We start from the raw sequence: 25,954 nt of genomic DNA, 5'->3' as shown, positions 1-25,954 counted from the left end.
TTTGTATGCGACAGACGACCTTCTCAATATTCGATGCGTGCAAGTGCACCATTTCCTATTATTCCGCGCGGTGCCGAGCGTTGCGAAATAGATGCCTCATTGTCTAGCGGATGAATGCATACGAGTGTCGTAAGTACTCGCATCCAGAAGTGAAACTGCAAACCTACGCCTGGTATATAATGTATGCCACTCGATATTCATAGCTACGAGTACTTCATATTGTCATTCTGAACAATGGCAACTCTTATATTTTATGTTCGATAACGATATTAATTTTGATCTCATTATAAGTATATAATATACGTAGTTTCGAACATGTATTTCTTTACGTATTTCATCTTCATTTTCAGTAAAAGAATTAATAGAAAAACTGACTTCTTTTCATAGAAAAGTTAAAATGGCCTATTTAAAAAGTTTACTTGAATCTAGCACCTAAGTAGTAGTTTTTTAGTATCTTGTAAGTTGGAACCAATGTGTAACACACTCACATTTGATTTCGTCTCGCTCTGAACCATATCTGTATGCGGTTCATAAAACTGCTCTACCACAACATTAGTATCGCCTACGTAAGAATTAACTAATTCAAGCTTATAGCTTCTACCAGTAACTATTTAAAATTAAATGAAGTCTTTGTTCTTGCCTAGATTTCAATTTACATGTGTATGTTATTTGCTAACTTCATCATAGAGCACATTATTGAAGAACTTTATGGTCTATAAGCAACTTCAGAACACTGTTGTGTAAGTCAAAAGTTCCAAATTGAACCTTAAATTGACGCGCTTAAATAGCATCGTCAGAGCACTCAAAATGTTGTTTCGCGAAGCTATAAAACGGACAAGTGTTTATCGTATCGTAAACCTTAACAGGTGGCTTCATAAAAAATTGAATCAAATCAATATGATTCGCTTCAAGTAAATAAATTAACTGATTTGCGTCTTGTTACAGGGAAAGAAAAGTCATTTTAGTGAAGGCTTAAATCACTACAGCATTATAAAGTGCATAATTACTAGGTACCTCTGAAATAATTAAAATGTTGGAATATTTTGTGATATGAAGTTGTTAGGTAGGATCATTTTGCAAGGGGTGTAGTCTCATAAACGATGTCTTTAGTTTATATTTTTCTAAAATATAAAAAACATAACTGAACAAGAATTTGTATCGCGAAACCTATTATTTCGTGTAAGGAAACTATCATTTAAGATAAACATAATGACAAGTCGAGTCGTCAATTATGAGGGGATAGGTAGCGATCAGTGGCTATAAAAGTGCGGGTTGTGTGCGCCCATAAAAGTTCACCTACCCGACCGTTGTCTATTTCATGTACAAGATCACTTTGCCAATCGACGACAAAATACTCACTCGCAACAATGACATAAGGTTCAAAATCCAATAAATACTTTTACACTAAATGCAAATGCTGATTCCGGTTTGTGATTACTGAAGTCTCTTTTCATTTTTCCTTTACCGAGGACGGGAATTACTCGATTTCCTCTAAGCTGTAATCAAGACGTATGATTATTGGCTCTTATTGTATACGTGGACTTCAATTCTGTTTCCAGCCAGGCACACGAGGCATATAGCTGACCCAGAAAGAACGCCATATGCCATAACAGCTACACTAACGGAGCTATTCCTCGAACCGTTTACTTAGCCGTAAATGCACAAATCAAAGTCAATGTCAACCTCAGGTGAGCCGTAAACACACAATCATAAAGTGACGTGAACACTCGTATAACTTTTTCAACAATTGTTTCCTTTTAATGGCCCATTATATGCGCGTTTTACGCAAAATTATGTCAAGTTACACCTCTGCCGTAACAGAGGCGCGATAAACCCATCTTTATGGTTAGGCGGCGATCGAAAGTGAACTAGCGCCGAGCGTTTATGAATGGAGTCTTTTTATTGCTCTCATATTGACATGGCGCTTGTAGTTTCTTAATTACTACTTACCAACGCGATTTGGGGAAGAAAACCAGTATTATTGCATGTCTGTGGCGTAGTCGCGGTTTTATGATTATCATAAAAGTGATATACATCTACGGTGCGGAATGAATCGTCCGCATGCCGTATGCACCGACCGCCTCGGCCCGTCTAGTTTTTTATCGTCTCATCATCAGTCTATAATGTGTTTATTGTAGCAATATTTGGTTTATTGCTGCTACTCAAAGATCGGTTTATTGTCTTAACGCTCAGGTATCGTGTTTATTTATTAGTTATACATTTTTATTGGCGCTTTATTTTACGTAAACTTTAATTTATTGTCGGTTGTGTAGCGCCGTTTAACATTGCCTATAAAACGGTGCTTACGGTTCGTTTTTAAACATTTGTAGCACGTGTTTCGTTCATTCATCAAATTTATGGTGTTCTGTGGGAAAATGTTTTGATTTGAGCGTTGGCCGCCTTCAGCAGGAGGTTTAAGGATTCCATGCGAACAACGCCGATGTTTGTTTGGCTTTACTGACGATTTTATCGACGTGTTTTGTGAGGCAATGAGTAAGTACCCGACATTTTGGATACAAGAGAATTTTTACGGGCAGTTTCTGGGTTAGTTACTAATATCGTGCAACAAGTAGAAACAGTGAAATACACGAAACTGCAGCTGAAAAATCTCTCAGACGCAAACTGTATTGCTCTTTACATTACGTAACTGATAAGAACCCAGACAAGTCGCTACTACAAAGTTGGGGCAGTAAACATAATGTCATGCAATTCATGTTGCACGAACACAGAAATCATGTAGAATATAAAATACAGTACATATGGAGCAAAGTTTGTGAAGTCGTGCCAATCAGAAACTGCTGTCTCACATGTTCGATTCGGAGGAGAGCAGACATTGCACTAGTGTGCATCAGAGAGTCCACCCTCACATCGGCGAGCGCGGCACACGCGCGCCTGTGTGCGTGCCACACACAAGGCCGCGCGCTGTGTGCGTGCCACGTAGCGCCATCTGCCGGCCAGTCGCGCGCCCGCGAGGGTCAAGGTTGACAAACTCATAATTATTTACAAATCAACTGTTCATCTCAATCCCAAATAATCAAGCTGTGAAAAATCATGCACACAACCACACGTCCTCGAGCCTGGCAGTCACATTAACATAGAACATTTTGTTTATAAATATCCAAAGGAAAATTGTTTTCCAGCACGATATGTTTGGCTGTTACATAGCCGATAAGTTCAGGTAAAGATTACAAACAGGTGCTGTCGTGACCGGACGTCGATAAACGTGAGTGACATGCTCGAGAAAAGTTACATTATGTATGATATTCTTTGGATATGAAATAAAATACTGACCTGGTAAGGTGCCCGGTGGAGGATACGGTGCACTCGAAACCGTCTCCGGCGCGTAGTTCCGGAGCCCATAGTCATGTGAGAAGCCGGATGCCTCGGAGACTGCCGTTCGACGCTCCTCGCTGCCAACGTAGGGTAGAGGCTGGTCACCTCGCGGTGCCCCATACGGGTAGTTCCAACAGGGTTGTGAGAAGCCCTGGTGGCAACCGCCGTCTGCGTACGGTTTGTATTCCCCACTACTCGCAGGCCAGAAGGGTAGAGTCGACTTGCGATCTCTCTCCCCGGGCAGGTTGTAATAAGTCGGGCCGGCAGGGTACTGGTGCTCAAAGGAGGCGGGAGCATCGTAGCCCCAGGGCTGCTGCGCGTGCCGGATGACCCCGGGCTCGGGCTCCCCATACCGCTTGGCCGGGATGTGCAGCGGGGGCTGCGGGGGATTGGAGCCCACAGAGGCGGGCGAGGCGCTGGAGGCCGAGGGCGGCGCGGCGGCGGGGGCGGCCGGCGGCGAGCCGCCTGGCGGCGACGCGTGCGGCTCCTCGTAGAGCGCGCCGCCGACCCCGTTCATCATGGTCCACCAGGCCGGCCCGGCGGAGTGGCCGGATGCGGGCGCTGGCGACGCGGCAGCCGCGTCGCAGGGCGCGCCGAGGCCCCCGACATGGTTGTCAGGGTACAGGGTGGCGGCCGGGCAAGCCACGGGGGAGCAGGAACGTCACCGGCCGGTTCACGCGCGCCGCGGGCACATCGCACCGCGCACACACGCGTCCCACACACAGCAGCGGCACATGAAAATTAAAACGCGAGTCCCGATTTAGCCAGCTGACCGGACGAGATTTGACCGCAGCGTTTACTGTCCGAAACTACAGTACGAGCGAGTCTACTCGTTAGTGTTCAATCTTGTATAATTTATGAACGTTCGTTGAACAATCACTGATAGTCTTAAAAGTTGAAAATAATCGAATTGTTTTTATTTACAAAACTGTCTCTACAATCACGCAACAAGTTTTTTACAGTCCACTTGTGATTAGAGGAAATTTTGGAGTTATTTTTGTGATAACGCAGGAGTTTGTTATTTGTCGGTGAGTGTTTGAGCGCACGTCGTAGCGGGTCGCGTGTCGCGTGCGGCGTGTAGGTAGCGAGGGAACGCGAGGCGCGCAGTCGGCGGCGCGGTCGAGCGCGGAGTGCGGCTGGCGCGGCCGTGTGCGGCGCACACACGCGCGCGCACCACGGCCCGCGGACATCTAGCGGCGGGTGGCGGAACCCGCCAACACGCGCCCACCGTATACGCTTCTACGCTCTACATTTTTAAACGTGGAAAATCTGACTCCCTATGCAAAGCACTGCATGAATATTTCCGTTCCGTTATTCCCATTTTAGAAAATCGTTTTGACACGAATTAAAGCCTATTTAGGGACCTGTGCCCAGCAGCGTAATCAACTACATACCTGCTTTGTTTATTTATTTACCTACCAATGGTATCCTATCCATTTTTTTAAGTCCCTCAACTTTACTCTTCCTGAGCCAGGTTGAAATTTTACATTAACTAGGTAACATTTCTAATTAAGTGAAAAGCTGTCCCTGGTCCCCGTGTAATAAGGTCCCGGAGATCCCCAACTCCCGACAGACCCGCAAGTTGTCGCGGGAAGGGTTGCGGGGCACGGGGGCGTAGTAAACCGATTAATGGAGGCAAAATAGCCATAAACTGCCGTTTAACCAAACTGCAAGCGTCACTCGACCATCACCGAGTTGCCACCAATAAAAAACGCGAGACTTTATGACGGCAACTCACTCACATTTTATTGTGAGTATAAACTTAATTTTATCGTCTGTTAATTTCACCACAAATAATGCTAGGTACTAGATTAAATTATAGGCAGATATAAAATTGTTTTATTACCATTGTCAATGGCAAGGCCGTGGTCTAATGCCTTACATTCGTAATCTTAAGAGTTCACTGACTTCAATATTATTGTTTTTAATGTGCGCTATAACTTTTACTTGCATTTTTGCCTTTGGCTTTACTAGCTGACGTAACGTATGACCTATGTATGTATGTCTATGCATTGAATCATAGTCGGTAAGTAGGTCGGTAGATATTAGGAATGTTCTTGAGAATAGTAGAACCGTGTGCCAAACATCCGACCCCTCCCAAGCAACCCCGTAACGGCCTTCATACACTCGCACCGTGTCAAAGGGAACAATACATTGTACAACCGATAAATTTGCTTACAATAATTTCATACCTATAGACGAAACACGTCCTGTTTACACAAGACACGGCCATAAAATGTATCAAACGAACAAAAGAAAAACATATATACAGCACTAAGAAGGAGTAATATGGTGTTAACACGGTACCTTGCATTATGGTAATAGAAACCCAATTGTCAAAATAAAATACGCGATCGATGTACCTTGTAAAAAAAAAGTAGAGTCATTTCCCACACACAGGCGTCTGACAGATACTACGTCATGCCAGTTTGAAATAAAATGTAGAGTCTAAAGTAATAAAATTGTTTCAAAAACATCCTTTATTTTTCATTAATTGTTAAGATTATTATGGGGAAACCTAGAATAACTTGACACATAGAATAACATGAAACATAATACTGGGTTCTTACTGCATTAAAATCAGGGATATCAGACTCCCAATAGTTCAACACTATTGCAGGTGCCATGCCGCATAAACCTCAAACAATGTATAACTTGCCCGTAACTATATAAGTTTTTTTTTTTCACTGATTTTCCATCTAATAAATAAATTCTTAGATTTTTTCTTTTTCCAAATCACGCGTGAAACGTATCTATTCTAAAATAAAGTATTAAATTAAATTGTAGTCTTTTTTACTGACACGTATCACAGCCAGTTTTAAGTTACAAGGCAAAAAAGTCGAGATCGTGCTCAGATATCTAAAAATATAGACTTAACAATGGCGGCAAAAAAAAACAGAAGACCTTTTTTAAGTAAATCCGTCACACTGATAGAAAATTCAAATTATGATAAATATGGTTTTTAAAAATAACCTAAGTAAATATCGGAAATAGATGATACGAGTAGGTACGCCTCAACATTCATCATTTCAGCTTTTAAAGATAAATCATACATTTGACTTTAAAAATGTACAGACTAAACAAAATTTTCCTTTGCTCTATTCTTAAATTTAAATTTTCGTCTCAACTACATAGTTTATAAACGCACCTTGACAGTATTATACACGTAATTATTCGTTGACAATGTTCAATGTGTCGTTGAATTAGCGATAAATTTCAACCATGGAAGTGTCAACAATGTTAATTATACTTAGGGATTATTGCCCTTTGTAAAGGAAGAATATGGAAGTACCTTGTTGGTCTTGACTTGCTATAGCTAAAGCAATACTGGCTGGTTAATAAAAGGGTGTAATTTCTTATTTTTATTACGTAATGTTCGAATGTCAATTCTAAGTATTCGATTTGTGAATGAAAAAAGCTGGTTCGAAAGAAATCCTTTTTAAATAGTTTAAATAAAAATACAAATCTTTTATAATTATACTAATTATGTGAAAATACTTATTTACTTTGTAACGTGTGTTTTGCTAAACCAATAGGATATCGATTTCCCCAGTTGCAATTTTTAACTACCGACTTGAAAGTATTTTCACATCGAAGCTAAGTTTCTCTTTAGATATTGAAATACTAGACTTCGTGATTATAAGCACCTTGTAAGTACAGTTAAATGTTGCCTATGAATGTCTACAAAGTATTACTTTGTAAGCAATACCGGCCTTAGCCTTACTTAGGTAACCAAATGGTGTTGCCATAAATAATCGAGTAATCGCCTATGACCTGATTCCTATCAGTAAATGTAATGTTGCAGCAACAGGGACAAAATAATTATAAAATATATAAATACTTTCTACTGCATTAAAGGACGGTCTTTGACCTTCAGTGGTACTCAAATAGGCTATTTGTGAACGAAACTTTTCAAGCGATTTTTCATACAAATGTCGTCTAGCGGAGTGGTAGGTAAACTGGTAATGCTGCTTTTAGCTTGACCTTTCACGCTCAAGCGTTTAAAAAAAAACATCCCAAAAAGAAAGCAACACTGTCCCGTGATAAACAGATAGACAGACGTTAGGTTAGGTTAGGTTAGTTAGACGTTACAGATGTAGCAAATACCTAATCATGGAAATGTTCACAAATGAAACATTTAAATTTTATGAAAAAGAAAGACAAAGCTTTTTCGATACGCGTTTTCATTCATATAGAAAATTGGTACCCTACCTATCCCCAACTCGCCTGCTCTCTCTAAATACCCACAAGCATACTCCGGACACTTCATACAAAACACCTCGTAAACAGAGATACTCAACATTGACGTTATCGTACACGCGCATCTGTGTGTGTGACGTTTGACGCTATACGATTGAAGACTAAAGTAAGACTTAGGAAGGGTGAGGTAAACCTAGCTTACCCGCTGGTGGGAGCGAAGAGTTGCCGTTCTATACGTAGTATTATTCTTTATTCTATACCACAAGCTTACTCGCCCGCTAACAGACAGAACATGCTCGTTCCAGGCGCTGAATGACAGAAACAAACATAGGAACAAGTGTTCGCCCGCCTGCGCCTGCGTTCCCGTCTATAAATATTTACGTTAGGAAACTCTCCAGGCCAATGAGAAGCCATCAGCCATACATCGCGTCAATAAAAGTACGCTTTCTTATCACAAACACATGCGCGCGAGTTGCGCAAACGAAAGATTTGAGGCCGCGTGGTTATGTATTTTCGGTATGTAGGATAACACATCAGCTATATACCTATACCTTTAATATTTTTTTATAATTGAATATTAAGATGTATTTATTATTATTCAGTGTTTTTGGTGTAAGTACCTAATTAGTTCTAAGTAGTTGAGTTTATCTTATATGAAAAAAATATTTGGCGATTTCAATGTTCTACAATTTTAAAAAGATTTGAATAATAATCTATGTGATACTTACTTATTCGTACATCTTTTGTTACCAACCTATATTTATATCATCTTTCCAAGACCAAACTTATCAGATTTTTGTTGGTTAATTTTATATGAATTCGATATTAAATGAAGCTATATATTTTATGCCTTCATTTCCGTGTGGTCCTTATACATAAATAAGAATGAGTTACTCGACCCGAATCAGAAACTGGTCGTGAGCGGCTTCCCAGGACCGGCTTTCTCTCATCAGCGCCCATATAATTATCAATGCTTTATGTGTGCCACTTCTCTCAGTACCGTTGCAATGATATATATTCGTATTTATATACGATCTTTCAGCGAGAATGACCGGCCAATATTTATAGTCTCCTGGTAGTTACTCCCAATTTATGATTGGATTTTTCCCCTTCCCCTGTAATATACGAATATTTATCAAGACAGCTATATGGTTGCCTGGAAGAAATTGCTCTAGAGCAATAAGGCCGCCCAAATTGTACTGTATTCATGTGTTATGTCTGATTGTTGAAATTTTAGTTCTGTGCAATAAAGTATATTTGATTTGATTTGATATATTATTTTTAATATTTTTTAACGATCTATGCTTGATGTCGATATCCAAGTATAAGATAAGGACATTTTTGTACTTCCATTAGCTACCCACTATACCCATTAAACTTTTCAGTTAGACAGAAAATAAATATTGTGCAGTGAATAGGTACATTATTACCGCTATAATAATTTGATACAAACTAATCAGTGACTGAACAACAATTATTCATCATTTAATATGAACATCCGCAATAAAATAAATTTATGTTTATAATCATTATTTAAGTCTCAATTTGCATTTATAACACACTAAATAACACCTATCGTATAGATTATATTATAAATGAAATATGAGTGTTATGAGCTATATATTAAATTTTCAATTTTAACTACTTAGCACATTATTATAAGCAGACGTAAGAACTTCTTTATACGTAGGTAAATCTACGATATTGAAAAAATATTTTAAAGAAATCTTTGCACGGCAAACTGCATTTCTACATAAGGTATTTTGTTACTTATATGAAATATTGTTACCATATATGCTAAGTTTGTGTGTGAGATATATATTTTTCTGTAAATGCCTTCTATAAAAGCAAGAAACAGTTCATAATTATAATATTCACCTTGTCGTAAACTCGCTAGCGACGTCTGCGTAAAAGGACACGGCAATCTGCAAACAAATTACAATTTTGTATAATGGGAAGCTTAAATATAACATTTAACATAATTTATAGTTATAATGTTACAGTTGAATATAATATAAGTTATAGTTATGCACAGGGAAGGTAGAAGTATAGAATGGGAGGGTCAGGTGTGTCTAATCAAGTTGATTGCAGGGAAACATGCAGGAAAGGGAATTAATTCTATAATTAAATAAAATTAACTTATAAGCTTCGCTCGTCAGGTTTAAAGGGTATATTTTATTGTTTTTTTCTATGTTAAGTTTTGAATATAGTTTTACAACGCTCTATTTCAAGTTCTATTTTCTTATCCCAACAGGATTCATTCGTAGTTAACACGGAATTTCCAGTTCTTTGGCAATCAGCCCAGATTGCAAACATCAATCTGAAGGAATTACAAATTACCTAATGTCAAGAAAAAATCTCAAACCCCAGTAACAAGCTGTAGCAAAAGTTAGCTTCTTGTATAAACTACATTTTTCGGAAAGTTAATGGGGACGAGAAAAGATAGAGTAAATGTTCCCGCACACTTTTTACTTACGGAACTTTAAAAATAGAAAACAATAAAGTGCCTAGTAAAATGTTCCAGAATAATGACGTGACTAACAAGCCACTGGAACTCCGCTTAAATCATCGCGGGCGCATGTTTAACGTCGGGAGAACACCATTACTCAGTTTATTTTTAAGGAGGCCGATCCCACAAGGATCCCATTCACAAAGTAGGACCATTTCATTCTTCATGTACCTACACTCCACCCGATAGGAATATAAATAAATCCTTTGTAAGTCATTCGATACGGCGTAAAGTCACGAAGTTTACATAAAATAGGTGATTTGCGCCGAATTCTCGGTTTTTTCCCCGCGTCGGGGTGCGGTACCTACCCGCTTATTTTCGAAAGCGAAAAAAACATGTTTACAGGCTTTTTTCTCGACAACGATTACTGGTTGCCGCGTACGTGTTTGGGGATCGTAAATTCTGTTTTGTGTTACCTCACAATCTACCCACGCTGCGGTAATGATTGATTTTAAACAGCTATTTACTGAGACAGTGATGCTCACACTACGTGCACACATGCAATACGCGTGTTACGCCGTTTAGGTACATTATTTATGTGCGAACCTACATACGTCAATATACGTACAAACCTCTCTATACCTACGTATATGTAGATTCTAATAAGGTTCCAACGCAGGTCGGAAAACTTAAGTCGTATCGCCCAAACTTCGTCGGCGTTCATTTAAGTTCCTACCCATTTCACTCCAACTATCAAGACCCGTAATCCAGCCGGGTATTTGGTCTGCCTTTTTTATTTTTCTTCTTGTATGAGTAAATAGAGCAGCAAAGCGATAGTCGAGGGCACTCGAAATGACATTTACGACTCAATCCCAAAGCATAGGCCGCCGGCCGTTAGAACTGCTGTGCCTATTACCATTTTAATCTGACCGTCCCCTCTCCGCATTCCAAATCGTGGTTTTAGGGAACAAAGGAGATTAAGGCGGAGTTACCGAGCTCATTATATTTTGGTGCCGGTCTATTTCAATGGCCTCAGTGACAGGACAAGTTTGGACACATTACAAGCTGTCAAGTTGTGTTATCTGTGCCACAAGTACGTGTTATATGGAAATGTATCCCACGGTCGATTTGAGTCGAGTACCTACTCGCAAATCTATGGTAGATAAGCTACACTGTTTATATAGGGTACCTAAAATAAATGGGTATGCTAAGTGAGCAGATGGAGCGGTGCCCGGCTATGAATAAAGAGACGGTATCCCCACGAGATAAAACTAGTCTTCAAGCAGACTTGCAGCTGGTTTCTTTATGATAGTTTCTTTTAGATATACCGTATTTATTACTCAACATTCCAAATTAAAGTAGTTACTATACATTTGCATCTATTTTAAATAATTAATTGTATTAGAATTGCTTAATTATATAATATTATCAGAGTGTCAACAGTTAGCCGAATATTTTATGATGAAATGCTCTAATTAGGTTTTATTTCTAACCTCCATATTAGTCTCATAGGTACCTGTCGATAGCTTTATGACAGTCCATATTTTTAGACCTTAAATAAATGAAAAAAAAAAATAATTTACTTTAAAGGACTGTGTTTTACAAAGTCCTTATGTAATAAAACTAGGCAACAAAGTCTAACTTAGTACTTAATAACAGCTATACATAGGTAGATAAACGATTCACGTATGCACTTAGTAGAAAATATTAATGATTATTCAATACATTCTATAAAATTATCTATTCAAGAACGCATTATTCTTGTGTGCCCACCAACATATATTGTATATATGTAAATGTTGTTATATTGGCTTTAGATTGTATCTATAAAACGTATATAAGTAAGCGAGAATGAAGACGCTTAGCTATGTCTAAACATACAATTTATATAATTCATAGCTCTCACAAAGTGTTGGATACGTTCACGCAGTCCAGAAAATAACAGTAGGGTAACTCAATTTAATACCGTTTGTCTCTTTTCTCAACTTTAGAAACGATATGTTATTGTTTTTGTATCAACATATTCCAAATTGTACAAGGTTAAATTGTAGCTGAAAATATCGATTTACATATTTTATACTTTTTATTACTATTTCTAGCCCGTTTATTAATAGATAGAGTATATAACGAATCTCAAGAAAAACGAAATAACACCACACGACATAGGTGATAATTTCTCGTTAAAACGTATACTATTAAAGACTCTACGAAGGTTCGTAGATATACATATAAAAAGGTATTCAGTTTTAGTGTATACTTTCACGTACCAATCCTATCGTTACTGTAGATCCCTCTACTGTGTTATTATTATATCTATAGGTATATCATAGATAGCGTCACATAACGACATATTTACAATAACAGCTCGGGGAGGTCCGAGGGTTAATGGCGCGAAAACTGACTGGATCATATCCCCGCTTTACGGCCGGGAGCAAATGGCCGATTCATTTGCAATTCTAACTGCGACGACAAAACAACTAGATTTTGTTTGTCTTTACGTGTCTTGGAGGTTGTAAGTCTTGGCTGGATTGGTTGTTTAATTAACCAATCAATTATAGGTGACAAGTAGATTTGTTTCAGTACTGATTTTAATAGAACAAATAGGGGCAATTATCCGGCAGATATGCTTTTAGACGGTTTACCTGTAAGTGGCAGAAATTTTAAACAGTCGCATAAAACAGCTTACACTACTGAAATATAAACAGTAAGTAAGTTAAACCTACGATACACCTTCGAAAGTTCTTTTCAACTTAGCAACAGCTCACTCTATATTCGTGCTACGCAGCAGTTACAATCAGCCTAAATAACGAACTTGGTTAGGAAAACGCCTTCGATTTTCAAATTAATAATTATACCTTGTACTTCTATCGTGTGGGTTGTGAGGTGGATTACCAACCCCTAACCCTGGCATCAGAGTTACTATTGGTATGGTCCATGTAACGACTACTTACTTACATCAGTAAGTAGTAACCGGGACCAACAGCTTAACGTGCCTCTTCCGAAGCAGGGATCATCTTACTTTCGGACAATCAGGTGATCAGTCTGTAATGTACTTACCAAACTAGGGATCACAAAGTGATTTTTGTAATCCCAACCGGGATTCCCACCCGGGACCTTTGGACCGTGAGCCCAGCGCTCACACCACTGGACTACGGAGGCCGTTATGCCTTGTACTAAAGATGTTTTTTTCTAATAGTAAAGACTTAATAAGTATCTCTTTATTCAAACTTAGTAAAACGTGAGCAGTAGGTGTAGTGTAAGGTACGACACATATTGATTTCCTTCCCACCGCTGCGTAACGACGTCGTATGACGAAGTCTATTCACACGCGCTACATATTAGGCATAGCTATCGGCCGGTGGTCCTTCGCACTTAGTATTCCTCGCACCCATACTACCGATACAATCGCCAAGGACGACAATTGTGATTCGACGGCAACCCGGAATAGATACTATCGATATAAAGCTCCCATGAATTAGAATTTCTGAACTCTATTGCTTGCGTGAGGCTTAGCCATAGGCATGGAAAGTTACAGTACTTACTTTAAAGTACAAAGAGTCAGGCGAAGATATATATAGAATGAAGAGACAATTCTAAAGGCTGACGTCTCAGCGTTTGCCAGATTTGTTATTATATATTATTATTCAAGATCGAAGGCAGTTGGCTGGGATCCAAAGTAAGAAATGCCAATCAGCACCAGTTCAGCCAAGCCATGAACAAGTTGATCGATGGACGACGGAGCCAGTCAAACCACTTTATATATTCTTCGCACGGCAAAAGTTAAGTGAAACGATACGTGCAGAAATCACGCATAGGTTGATAAGTAAAAACTTTATATTCTTTCCTTTCACGAAATTCTACTTAAAGCCCAATGCACACAGACGTGCCAGCGCGAGGATTGTGGGCCGGAGTTTGTATGAGTATGAGTGACCCCGCCCGGTCTTTATTTCTGAACTTTTTGACAAAACTTATAGTATGTTTGCCTCATATGACATTAATTATTTGGCCGAACAAATGGGGACAAATATTTAAGACAACAGGCCTGAGGATACCCAGTTGGGTGCAAACCTCTGAAAAGGGTTTACATTTGAAAGAACTAATCGAACCTAGTGGGCCGATAGCGATAAGCGCTGAATGAGGAAAATCGTCAACCACGCCGATGGGGTCTTTACCAAGGTCTTGAAGTCTTTGTTGTCGTGAGCTGATTGACCGTCTCTATGGCGTATACAGAATTCTGGGCGAACGCAGGGCATTCATACAAACTAAAACGTAACAAAAATTACTGCCCCGGAATTCCTCTGCTGTTCATTACCTCTGTGTGTGTCTTAAAATATTGTCGTAAAATATTCCGCCATATTTTATTTTGGATTAAAACGTCACTATGGATATCACAATCGATACAATGCTGCATTTTTTTTGTTAGAATGCAACGTCGTAAATTATAGCTTTGCATTTTTATGACAGGGGCAAGCTAAATTTGTGCAGGTATGTCGCGTATTTTGATAACGCGCGTACATTTACACATGTTTCTTTAAGTGATTTTTTTTTCATACATTTAACAGATGCTAAAGTGACCTAAAATTAAGTGAATAAAAAACAAAATTTCATTTGTAGCAACTACATACTTAAACCAGATATTGGCACGCTCTTATTTTAACGGTTTTTAAATTATTTTCAGTCGCATACTTTGCGGAGGAAAACCACTTGATATTAACTCGAATCCCTCAGTATTCGGTACGGTGTCATTAACACCCAGAAACTCTTAGAAAAGATTGATAGATAGCCCATAGAAAAGGTTTCAATTCGACACTAGAAAGACGAGTACGACATAACGGTCAATAAAAAGAAATCTATCAGCTAGCGCTCCCGTGGATGCACATAATATTTCAATGGCTCAGTAGAAGTCATTTATTGACCATGAAATGCAAAACTGCACAGAATCAACTGCAGTCCATGTCTGCACATACATCGCAAAATCTCGTTACAATAAACATACATAGAATCATAGTAGGTAATACATCATTCATAGAGTCACGCTCTCTACATGGTGAGCAGAGCGTCAAGTTACCCACGTTATAAGAAGACCAGGTATGCTCAATCCTATGACAAGCCGCCATTGCTAGCCCATTCATGACGTGGGTAAGTGTTACCATTAAATTGGTATCTCCAACATTCCAAGGACTTAAATTTTATTATTGAAAATTAAGTATAACACTGACTAATGTATTTCATTACTTTTAATTGTCACATATATAAACATTATTAAAACTGTAAGTGAATCTATTAAAAGTTCAAAATTTCCTTGCAAAGTAAGTAAATACAAAAACATTGGGTTATTTATTTATTACGAAATGGCAATACAGGGCGGGATGACCTCAGCTGGGCTAACCTTAAAATGTTAGCTGTCAGTATTGAGCATATGTGGTTTTCTTAAACCATGAAGTTACCAATAAGGTAAGTAACACTATTTGCTGATACCTACCTTCCTAGCTGTGCATTAAAACCTGTTTACTGTACTGTGCAGTAAGTCTCAAAACGTTTATAAAAAGAACATTATTACCAAACCTTTAGGCAGAAAAGAACAGAGTACAAGAAAGAACAATTTGAAAAACAAAAGCAGCTAGTGTCCTTACTATTAAAGAGTTTTTACGGGAACATTCCTACTTTGGCCATTACAACTTTATTCGCTTCAGGCTACATTTATTGTTACCTAATTATTTCAAAACAATACTGTCTGTTCCCATCGTTATAAGAAAGCTGGGGAAATATATTATTGACTTGTCAAACTAATATTAGTTAAAACAACAAAAGTCGACCTATTCTGTGATAATGATTATAATTCCGTACAAAAAGAAATAAATATGCTGACAGCGCGTTGATACGATTTGAAATAATCCCTTTTTGTCTTCAGCATTAGGTAGGTACAGTCATGAGCAATATAATGTACCCACTTTAGGACTCTGTCGCACTAACATTATTTGACATTTAGTGAGACTTACAGTTCAGTTTGTCAAAAAAGTTAATGTGACATGGTACCAAAGTGTATACGTGACTCGTGACCGTACCTACTTACATTTCAAAGTTAAATGAAGCAAGTTTTTAACACAAAATAAGAATGTTGCTTCGTAGCCGCGGGAAAATTCCGCCATTACACAAAAAAAACAATCGAAACGAAGCGATAGTTGCTTCTAATACAATCGCTAAAACTAGTTTTTTTTATCAAGCCATAGATAAAAGCTATCAAGCGGAAATGAGTGTTACTATATATAAAATAAAGTATAAATTCAAACCTTAGTATCATGATCTGTGTGACGCCGCCGCCTCACCTGTTAGTAAGGTCGACCGCGATTGTGCCGCGCCCGAACCTTACCCGCTAACGCCTGCAACAAGCGAAAATAACACTTAAGACAAAGGGATAAAGGTCATCGTGGGAAGGAAGATTGGGTGAAGTTATTTGTACCAATACCAAAGTAAGATAGTAAATAGATATTTCACGAATAATAGGTATTCAGTTTCCTTATTTTAGTGTACGAAATAGCAGTAATAACTTCAATACGTGTAGGTATATAAAATAAAAAAGTTTGGTTTATACTTTCATATTGTTATTGACCAAAATTCTGTAAGTAAGTACTTACAAATAAGGATTTTGGTGTCATGAATTAAGATCAGATAATTAGCAAAAATATAACGTTTCAAGTCGGTACAGTAAATTTAAATTCAGTTAAACGATCATTTACCTTAACGGCGGTTATTTTACAGATAAGTTTTTTTACCTCAACAACCTTCAATTAAGTAAGTAGGTACAGGGAATTAAAACGGTCGAAAAATACGTTAATTGAAAAAATAATTTTGAAAGTACACGTAGGTATATTTCTTACAATGTAAGATATATACTTTAAATGACTGAACTAATTGTTCTATGCATTTTTTAATTCATCGCACAGGTATGGGGAGGTATACAGAGTATTAGTAACATCGTAACGAAAACTTTGAGGGATAATTCACACCATAATTCTGAGTTGATATCAAGTGGAATTTTTCGTCGCAAAAGTATGGAACGGAAATAATTAAAAAAAACCCTTACATCTTCATGAATTTTCCGATAGGAAATTCCACTTCATATTAACTCAGAATCATGGCCTGAATCATCCCACAAAGTTTTCATTACGATGTCACTACTACGATGTTATTATACTAACTAATATTTATATATAGGTAAGTATTCAACAAAAAATATGTAAATAGCCAGTAACGTGAATACATTCAAGTACTTATTTACGCCCACAAAAAACGTTTTACTAATACATTGTAACAAACGTAGGTCAGTTTCATAAATAGCTTCAATAAATTAGGTAAACACATTTATATAGGCTTTTACTATGCTGTAAAAAGTAATATAAAGATTCCTTGTTTGTGCATTTAGTTGTAAAAAAGAACCTTGTCAATGGAACCAGTCATTTGGAATAACATTGTCTTTGTCAGATTACTTTGTTGGTAAAATTATTGGTTTAATTTCACATTTGTAAAAGCGTGAAATAATAAAGAATACAATTTAAAAACGAAAAATGTTTAAGTTCATAAATGTCCATGAGTCTACTTTAACGTGGGCGGTGCCGTCAGAAATATGCCATTAAATATTTTTTTAACAGTCACGCTAACTAAAAAATTGTAAGCTTTCGTTGACGGATGAACTTATTATTTTATCTATTTTAAACTTTATTTATTTCAATGCCCTCAAAAAATACGGTTATAACTGTAAACAAAATTACCTGTGTGGAACTTACGTAACTAAGTTACCTAAGCTACATACATTCATGTTTACTTAAAATAGTCTGAAGCCAGTGGCACCCAACTTTAAGTTATGACTGTTATAAATAACTTTGGACATACAAGCGACGACAGCTTGCTTGATAATGATATTAACATCTCTTATTTTGGACAATAAAACAACTTAATTTTATTCTGATTGGCTACAATGTGCCATAAAATTTGAATTCTAATGCTTCGCGTCCTACACATTGAATATTATTTCACGTCATAGGTACTAAAAAGAAGACAAGTCAGTAAACCCATTTTCTTGTTAAAATTCCAAGAAATCATTGTTTTACAAATATATTCGCCGATTTGTATGCTAAATAATGGAATCGTAGTAAGGTAAAATTTTATAAAAGAATATTTTATTAACTAAAAGGGACATAAAATGAGCTAACAACTATTTCATTTGATGTAGAGTCAGCAAATAAATTAATGAGACAATCAAATTTTTGATTGCATTATCAATAAAATCACGCAATAAATGTTATAATTAAAGATTCTTAACACCTGCTATATTCACGCAAATAAAATATATTTATAATGGCTTGTTCATTGGTTCATAAATAGCAATATTCACGATGCCTGTCAATGAAATACCAAACAAATAGAATAACTGATTTTAAATTATATAAATTCGTAACTCAACCCACAATTAAGGCGTTCGTGGTTACAAAGTGTATTTATATTGTTGTCTGTTTTACTTATTTTATACTTTAAAGAAATATAGGAATAATAAACAGTTTTGCCATCAGTGGCGGCTTCCATTAGCGCGGGGAAGGCACCGTTCCCTCCATAGAGCTCTAGAAATCTCAGCAATAAATGCCCACAAGCGCTAAATTTATTTTTATCGTCTGTTCCACTTAAGGAATAAGATTGAAAACTCCACCCGATATTTCCCGGTAATTTATCTGGGCATTTTTTCCGGGACAATAAAAGCAATAAAATATTTACGGGGTTCAGATGAATCCAGGAGTGGATTTGGGCGTCCCCGTTTTTCCTTTCCGACAAATTAATTCATTTTCATGGTAAATCGATGTTAATATTCAGCACGGACGTTCATTTGGAATGTTTTCCCGTTACGTTTTTCGCTTAGGTAGGTTAGTACTTACTTTGGAAAAATATTCATTTGCCTTCAACAAGCCTCGGAATATCGCCTGATAGAAGCTGTATAGTGGCGTAAAACACATCAAGTTGTAAGATAAGAAAGGCACATAACCCGTATCCGGCAGGTACGCATTAACATGCAAAGTGGTCATATTCGTGTAAAGGTATAGATGCTAAATGCAAAAAAGGGCGACGCCCCTGCTTCTAAGAAGTGCAATATCAACAATCTGAAACGTGCAGTCGTTTGCAACGAATGCTCGATGCACTGATATGACAATACCATGTACCGCCGCCTACGGACAGACCAACCCGTTGGCTGTACCACTTGCAAGTCCTACTAGCCAGCTTACTACATACATGTATTACAAGTGCGTACTAGATAGATACAATAATTACACGCATAATGGAATGAAGTTGGTTTGTATGAGAAAATGATATCTCTCTATGCATATAGAGGTACTTAATGATTATTATTAAACGTTTCTATCTTCCCTGCATCGTAATAAGATGCTCATTTCAAATGCAGTTTCATATACCTACGTAGATAGGGTGTTGGTTTGCGTTGAGAGTCGTCTGTTTTGCCAATGAGTAATTACGTTTCTTGGCATATGCATACCTTAAATATTATTTCTTATCTAATTAAATGTAAGCATAGTTTCAGTTAATTGAAAATACATGAGTAGTATTTTGCGTAAGTAGGTACTACTTCGTTTCTTGTACTTACCTAATTGAAAAATGTAAGATACCAATGACATACGACTGTAGAAAGTTAGATTACAAACATTGTGCTTAAGAATCACCCTCTGATGCCATGCACAGGTCAAAGACATAAGAAATCTTGTCAAGTTTTCATCTGCGAAGAAATTTTCGATAAAAGTTCGAAATAAAGTGACAAAATATGATAATGTTATGATGTAACCAATTTAGAGGTGGCAGAGGTCTCGGGCATCCCAGCTGGATTTTCAAGTGTAAACTTAACACGTTAGTAGCTATATCTACTTATAGAATCCTAAACCATTTAGTTTTAAAAATAAGTTAATTTAGTATTTAGTTAGTTAGTTAGTTGATTTTATTAATTCCTTTTGAAAATTAGGTAAGATTCGTTTTTTATTTAAAAATAATAATATTTTTTCATTTCTTATTCGATATTATGTAATAAGTTATAATTAATAACTCTATCTATTTTTCTAGGGCTGACACTTGAGTTAAGTAATCCTTGGTATAAAACCCTCTAGCTAAGATTCAGTTAAAAACAATCTTAAAATATTAGCTAATTTTATACTTAAAATATACTGCAGCTCCTCTACGCCACAGAAGGTATACCTCAAGTCACGTCTGTGCACTCGAATATCATAATTTAGGGAGATAAATGCATCTCTTTGTCCCTCGGTTTATGTCCGCCTTTATTGCATGTCGTATGATACGACAGTGGGGTTAGTGCTAAAGTACCCAGGTATCTTAAGAATATCTAGTATACCTATAGTCTGTGTTCCGTGTCTTTTGGGAAACGAGATTTTTAAGAGATTATTCGAGGAATAAACATAATATGTCTGAATTAAAAATATATTTTTACCAGAATTCAATTGAATTCTTTATTTGAAAAATTCTTTATTGTTTGTAACTATAACTATGTCTATATCTAAGCCTATGTGTATTGATATATGCAAAATTACTTTTTATAGAACAAGAACAAGTTAAGTAAATGGAACCTTAAATTATGACAGTTTTATCAAAAACTTTCTAACCTATCCTACCAGAGATAAAACAAAACAAGAGGGGTCGCGTGCAATGATTCAATATAATCCGCCACATATGTCGTAGGACTTATAGGGAGTTTTATTAAACGGACTTATTTGGCACAACAGTACGGCGGAAACCTCACAGACCAAATAGAGAGGTTTATGTTTTATTTACTCGTATTGAGACATCTGGCTTAAATAGGATATACTTCTGGAATCTTATACATCAAATTCAAATTCAAAAATATCTTTATTCAGTAGGTAACATAGTTACACTTTTTTACATAATAATAGTCAATTTTTACATAACGAACGTCTCATCCGCCTAAAACTACTGCAGCTTCTCACAACCTGTATAGCCGGGGAAAAGAAGCTGCAAGAAAAACCTCGGCACCATCAAACTTGAGCCCCTTTCTGTATACTTACAAGTTAAAATAAAAACTTTAAGTTTTTAAGCTATTTCTGACGGGACGATACGTGATTAAATATTAAATAAAATACCTAAGGTAAAAACAATTAATTATTTAAAAATAAAAATAGTATGAGATATGGATGGCAGGGCCTTGTTAAACTATAAAACGAAACATACATCTTACTTAATATCATCATCATCATCAGCCCATTAACGTCCCTACTGCTGGGGCACGGGCCTTCCCTATGGATGGGTAGGGAGATCGGGCCTTAAACCATCACGCGGGCCCAGTGCGGATTGATGGATTAATCTTAATATATAAATAATAAATAAAGAAATGGCGAGTAAGAATTACTGACCGTAATATAGTTTACTTAATAGATAGACGTTCATATTACAATGTGTAATGTAATAGACGTTTGACCATTTTAGACGACGCGACGTAAACGTCAAAGTGTCATAGCCATGCATGATGATAAAAACTAGAAGCATAAATGTAGGTGGCAGCACTGTTAAGTGTTCCTGAATTTTCACAGTTCTCCATACTGTCCATATTTCGTGATAAATTGCTATAAATTGTGGAATGTATCTTGTCTAAAGGATGAGTTACGAAAAAGAAAAGCAGCCAATTGAAAAAAGGCAATATCTCCTGTACTTAAAGGTTGCCTGGAAGAGATTGCTACTTAGCAATAAGGCCGCCTATTGTACTAATTCTATTTCTCTTTTGTTTTGTTTTTTGTTTTTTCCTGTTTGTGCAATAAAGTATTTGTTATGTTATGTTATGTTAAGGCAGTCTTGATTGAAAATAAGTTTTTTCTAAGTTTTCTTCTTTCCGATCTTTAGGGAATTAATGTTTTACAGTTAATCGTTGCAGGGTTATTACATAGTGATATAAGTAAGTAGTCGTTATATGTCAGGGGCCCTTGGTGGCTCAATAGTAACCCTGACACCAGGGTTGATGAGGTTGGTCTTTCTATCGTGTGTATAGAAGAAGATCATTGCATTTACTATAGTATGGATGGATTTAATATTCCATTGCAGTTGCTGATTTTTATTATTAATTTTTTACCTACAATACGTATAATATCCAGTAAATATTCACTCAATGGCAGGTGTCGGCTTACATACAAATGACTCTACTAAGACATGAAATTTTATTACAAAAACGTTAATACGCCTGGTTCGATAGAGCTTACAATGTTGCAGAATTAATAACCTAAGTAATTACGAGTATCGGAATATTTATTGATATAATTTTGCTATGTTAATTATTTCGTACTAATGATAATATCGTGTAGATAAATTAATATTTGTATGTATAGTTTGGCTCAGAATATACCTACACTACCACATGACAATTACCCGAGTAGATTTTATAAAAAAAATATCAATTTACTTAAATGTAATCTTGGGTTAAAGGTAGTCGCAAGTTGGTTTCCGATTACTTGTAGCCCTGCTGACCCTATTTGGGATATGATGGCATGAATTTATGTACTTATGTAAAAAAACTTCCGCTAACATTCCATTAGTTGACCAGGTACGTACATTTTGCCAAAGCCGTCTCTCTCTATCTCCCTATGTACTAAGTAGATATTTTATAGAGGTATAACTATTATGTTTTTTCAAAAGATGAATATCGGAATTCCATCCGTATAGGGTTGCCGCGTTTTAGATTCGGGTATTGTTTTGGCTACGACGTGTATTGCATGCTGAGAGCTTCCACGAACCCAACAACCGGACATTGCTTCGGAATGGCTTCATTTTGTGGCAACATTACGGAGACCTCTAAGCTTAGGTTTTTAGTAAATACTTTCTGGTAGGTGAGAAAGGGGTGTTTTAGTGGCTTATTTTATTGATATTGAAAACTGTTGAACTGTAGGTACAAAAAATATATAACACATAACATATGCTCAAGATTATATCCAATTTAGGCAGTCAGAGATACATCCATCGCAAGATGAATTAAGTACCCACACCTCACCGAGCTTTCTGTTAGACCAACGTGATAGGTGGTGAGCCATGTCGCCGTCTATAATGGTAAAGTATATAAAATGTCTTCAAATATTGTTCACTGGTATCAGGTGGATGGCTGGAATAAAAATTATGTTCCAATTCGTTTAACGAGGCAGGTGTCTAATTCGTTTACGTTATACCTAGGTAGGTACATAGGTCCCAAAGGCCACACGAAACTAATTTGCAAGGCAGCCATTTTTACCTACCAGCTTCATAAATATGTAAATAGCGTGTGCCTACAGATGTTTATGAAAACCTCGTTGTTTGTTACATCTGGGCTGAAAATTATTTTAGCCGCGCTCCTAATTCTGGTACATTTGCGATGAGCTTAACAAGAACGGGCGCGGCGCGCTTTTCATCTCTGAAGCGCAACATTTACATTTTCGTCTCATTTATTTGCTATTTCGGGCCAGCCTCCCCCCGCGCCCGCCGCTCCCCTCCCTCGCCACCGCTCCAATGAATACTCCTCGTGCGTCAGACGCGAAAGTAAAACGAAATTGGGAAGGAACGCTCTATAAAGTCTAATTAAGTTTGAAGTGAATGCACAAATGTAAGGAAATATAAAAAGGACCGTAAGAAAGGAAAATTTATTTCGCGGCTGCCCCTTCTTGAAATTTAATGCAACCGTCGCTGTAAAATTCTACTTAGACGGTGTACCTTCGTATTTAACGCGACGAAAATTCATAAGGCGCGGCGAGTGGCATCCTTTTAAATAAATATAAATCTTGTTAACGTGTAATGTAAATCAAAACTAACGAAAACAGCGTCGGTAAAAGAGGAAGCGAGATGGCGCATGATCAGAATGTAATCGCGTAATTCCAGCTTTTATTAAGATATTTACGTTGAAAAAGGCTGGGTGTTGTTATTCAGGGGCCGTTTCGTATAAAAATAACGCGTCCCTTAGCGAGCCCTTTGTCTTGGGGCGGTGGTGGTGTAGCAGGAATTATTTGAGTTCCACCCTCCTTGCTTGTCATTCGTAGCTGGCGACTCACAGGATGCAACCGTTCTCCGTGATTGAATTATAAATTTCTTACCACAAAAAAAAATCCAGTAGCTTGTGTATGACGCTTAAAGTTGGTAAACGTAGAATTAGTATCTAATTTAAGATCCATAGAAAGTCAAAATTACTTCACAGGGCATTTACACGACAAAGTGATCAACGATTTCAGAATTAAATGACGAAGAATAAACATCATCAACGAGTCAACTTTATCCCTTCGAAAAATAACCTAAAATCTTCTCAAAAACTCCCGCTTCATATACCTTCCAATTTAAGATTCTAAAAATAAATCCAATAACAAGGGTTACCTATATATTACGTCTTCAGATCTGATAGAAAACGGGGCGAGTTGCGGCCCCCGAATATAAATCGCCTTCTTATATTTTCCGCGACATTGCAATTCATGAAGTTTGTGAGCCCTGACGAGATGACTCCACAGGAAAATTGCTCTTGCTAACCTACCTACACGATCAATTTTTTTTATGTAAATTCTTTAGCAGAAAATATTTATAAAATATTTTTTTAACCTTTTTACTATAATTATTAAGTGATATTACTACTAACTTGTTTAATTTAATGGCATACGCAGAAATATTAATCAGTATTATCTATCAATCGAAAGTCCAGATTAAATCAATTTAAGGAATAATATTTAACCTAATATGAATTATAAAATGCTGAGTTAATTTAAAAGAAATAAAAAGTGCAGTATTTTATGCGATCCCAACAAAAATTGGCGTGCCTTAATTTTTAGATTTTAATAAAAACGAAAATCTTAAAAAGAAGGGATTTAGTCGTTTTAAAAGAAATTGGATAACAGATTAAATAAGCAAAAATGTTTCAAATGTTGAAAATCAGACCTACTTAAAGGTCGTATAATTTGGCTTAGACGTGATCTTAAGGGACCTACCTAAATACCAACTTTTATAACTTCTATCTGTTCTGAAGTAACACAACACAAAACGCCCGTAATCTCGTAGAAATTATTATTGATGTAAATACAATCAAAATTCTCAACCTCCCGAGTCTCGAAGTCGTCGGCTTACGGATCTCGTTTCAAATCGAATACAATTTGATGTTCTTACTTTACAGCGATATTAAGAATAAAGTACCTATCATACTGTATTGGCCTTTGGGTCCGGGTTATTTTCACCGAATTATACGAACGCAGAACAACATTAAGTGAAATAAAATTCGAGTGGTGCCTCTCTAATATGCATTTGAATACGCCCCTCAGCGGGGGAGTTTTAAAAACCCCTCAAAGCTCTTCTTTGTAATTATAATACAAGGAAATGTAAATTCAAGCGTAAATATGCCAAATGTTCGCTGATGCTAAAACCTTGTAATAAGCCCCCTTTAAATTCATAGCTCGCGATACCAGCCCGTGTAATAGTATAGGCGAATAAACATCTTAAGTTAGTAGCTCGATGTCTTCATGAAGCTTTTAATATTCAAATTAAATACTTTTCAAGTATGCCGATATTAGACCTCTAGTTGAATATGTAGAAAACAAAGTGGTTTCTTGTACTGACTTGTGTCAGATGAAATTAAAAGGTACAAATTTAATATAATATTTATTAGGTATAACTTGTATTGGACACTTTGAATTATTCATTAGTTTAACATATTATTTAGTGTTCCACTAAACGACAAACCCTTCGGTTTCTTGCCTCAATTCTTAGTGCAAACATAAGTATTCAAATATATAAATACCTACCTACATAGTTCCAATCCACTACAAAGAAAACAATGTATTAAATATCAAGATAAACGAATTGAAATAATCTTAAACCGTATGAAACATGGTCATGTTTACATACAAGTAAATGCCAGATAGAGCATACAATGTAGGCGTCGTTCTCTCCTGCAACCTAAATAGAGTTTAAACC

The 25,954-nt window shown here is 36.8% G+C and overlaps 2 protein-coding genes across 5 annotated transcripts in view; one reads left to right on the top strand and one right to left on the bottom strand.

Moving 5' to 3' along the window:
- LOC126370096 (homeobox protein abdominal-B) overlaps positions 1 to 25,954 on the bottom strand; it is a 104,979-nt gene that overhangs the window by 2,673 nt on the left and 76,352 nt on the right. For 2 of the 4 annotated variants that reach the window (XM_050014820.1, XM_050014819.1), the window contains 3 exons: positions 16,273 to 16,362; positions 9,412 to 9,458; positions 3,292 to 3,894 (listed from right to left, as the gene is read on the bottom strand). In XM_050014820.1, the coding sequence (XP_049870777.1) occupies positions 3,292 to 3,894; positions 9,412 to 9,458; positions 16,273 to 16,283 (661 nt within the window). In that variant the 5' untranslated portion in view covers positions 16,284 to 16,362. The remainder of the gene's footprint in view (positions 1 to 3,291; positions 3,895 to 9,411; positions 9,459 to 16,272; positions 16,363 to 25,954) is intronic. The other 2 variants (XM_050014821.1, XM_050014822.1) reach the window with 2 other exon arrangements.
- The window catches only part of LOC126370132 (uncharacterized), a 60,744-nt gene continuing 50,189 nt past the window's right edge, over positions 15,400 to 25,954 (top strand). The window contains exon 1 of the mRNA XM_050014881.1: positions 15,400 to 15,436. The gene's annotated coding sequence lies outside the window, so the exon portion shown is untranslated. The remainder of the gene's footprint in view (positions 15,437 to 25,954) is intronic.

The sequence above is a fragment of the Pectinophora gossypiella genome, chromosome 10 (assembly GCF_024362695.1).
Source record: "Pectinophora gossypiella chromosome 10, ilPecGoss1.1, whole genome shotgun sequence".
NCBI lineage: Eukaryota > Metazoa > Arthropoda > Insecta > Lepidoptera > Gelechiidae > Pectinophora > Pectinophora gossypiella.
The sequence above is the reverse complement of the archived record's forward strand: the minus strand, read 5'-3'. Positions and strand labels throughout refer to the sequence as shown.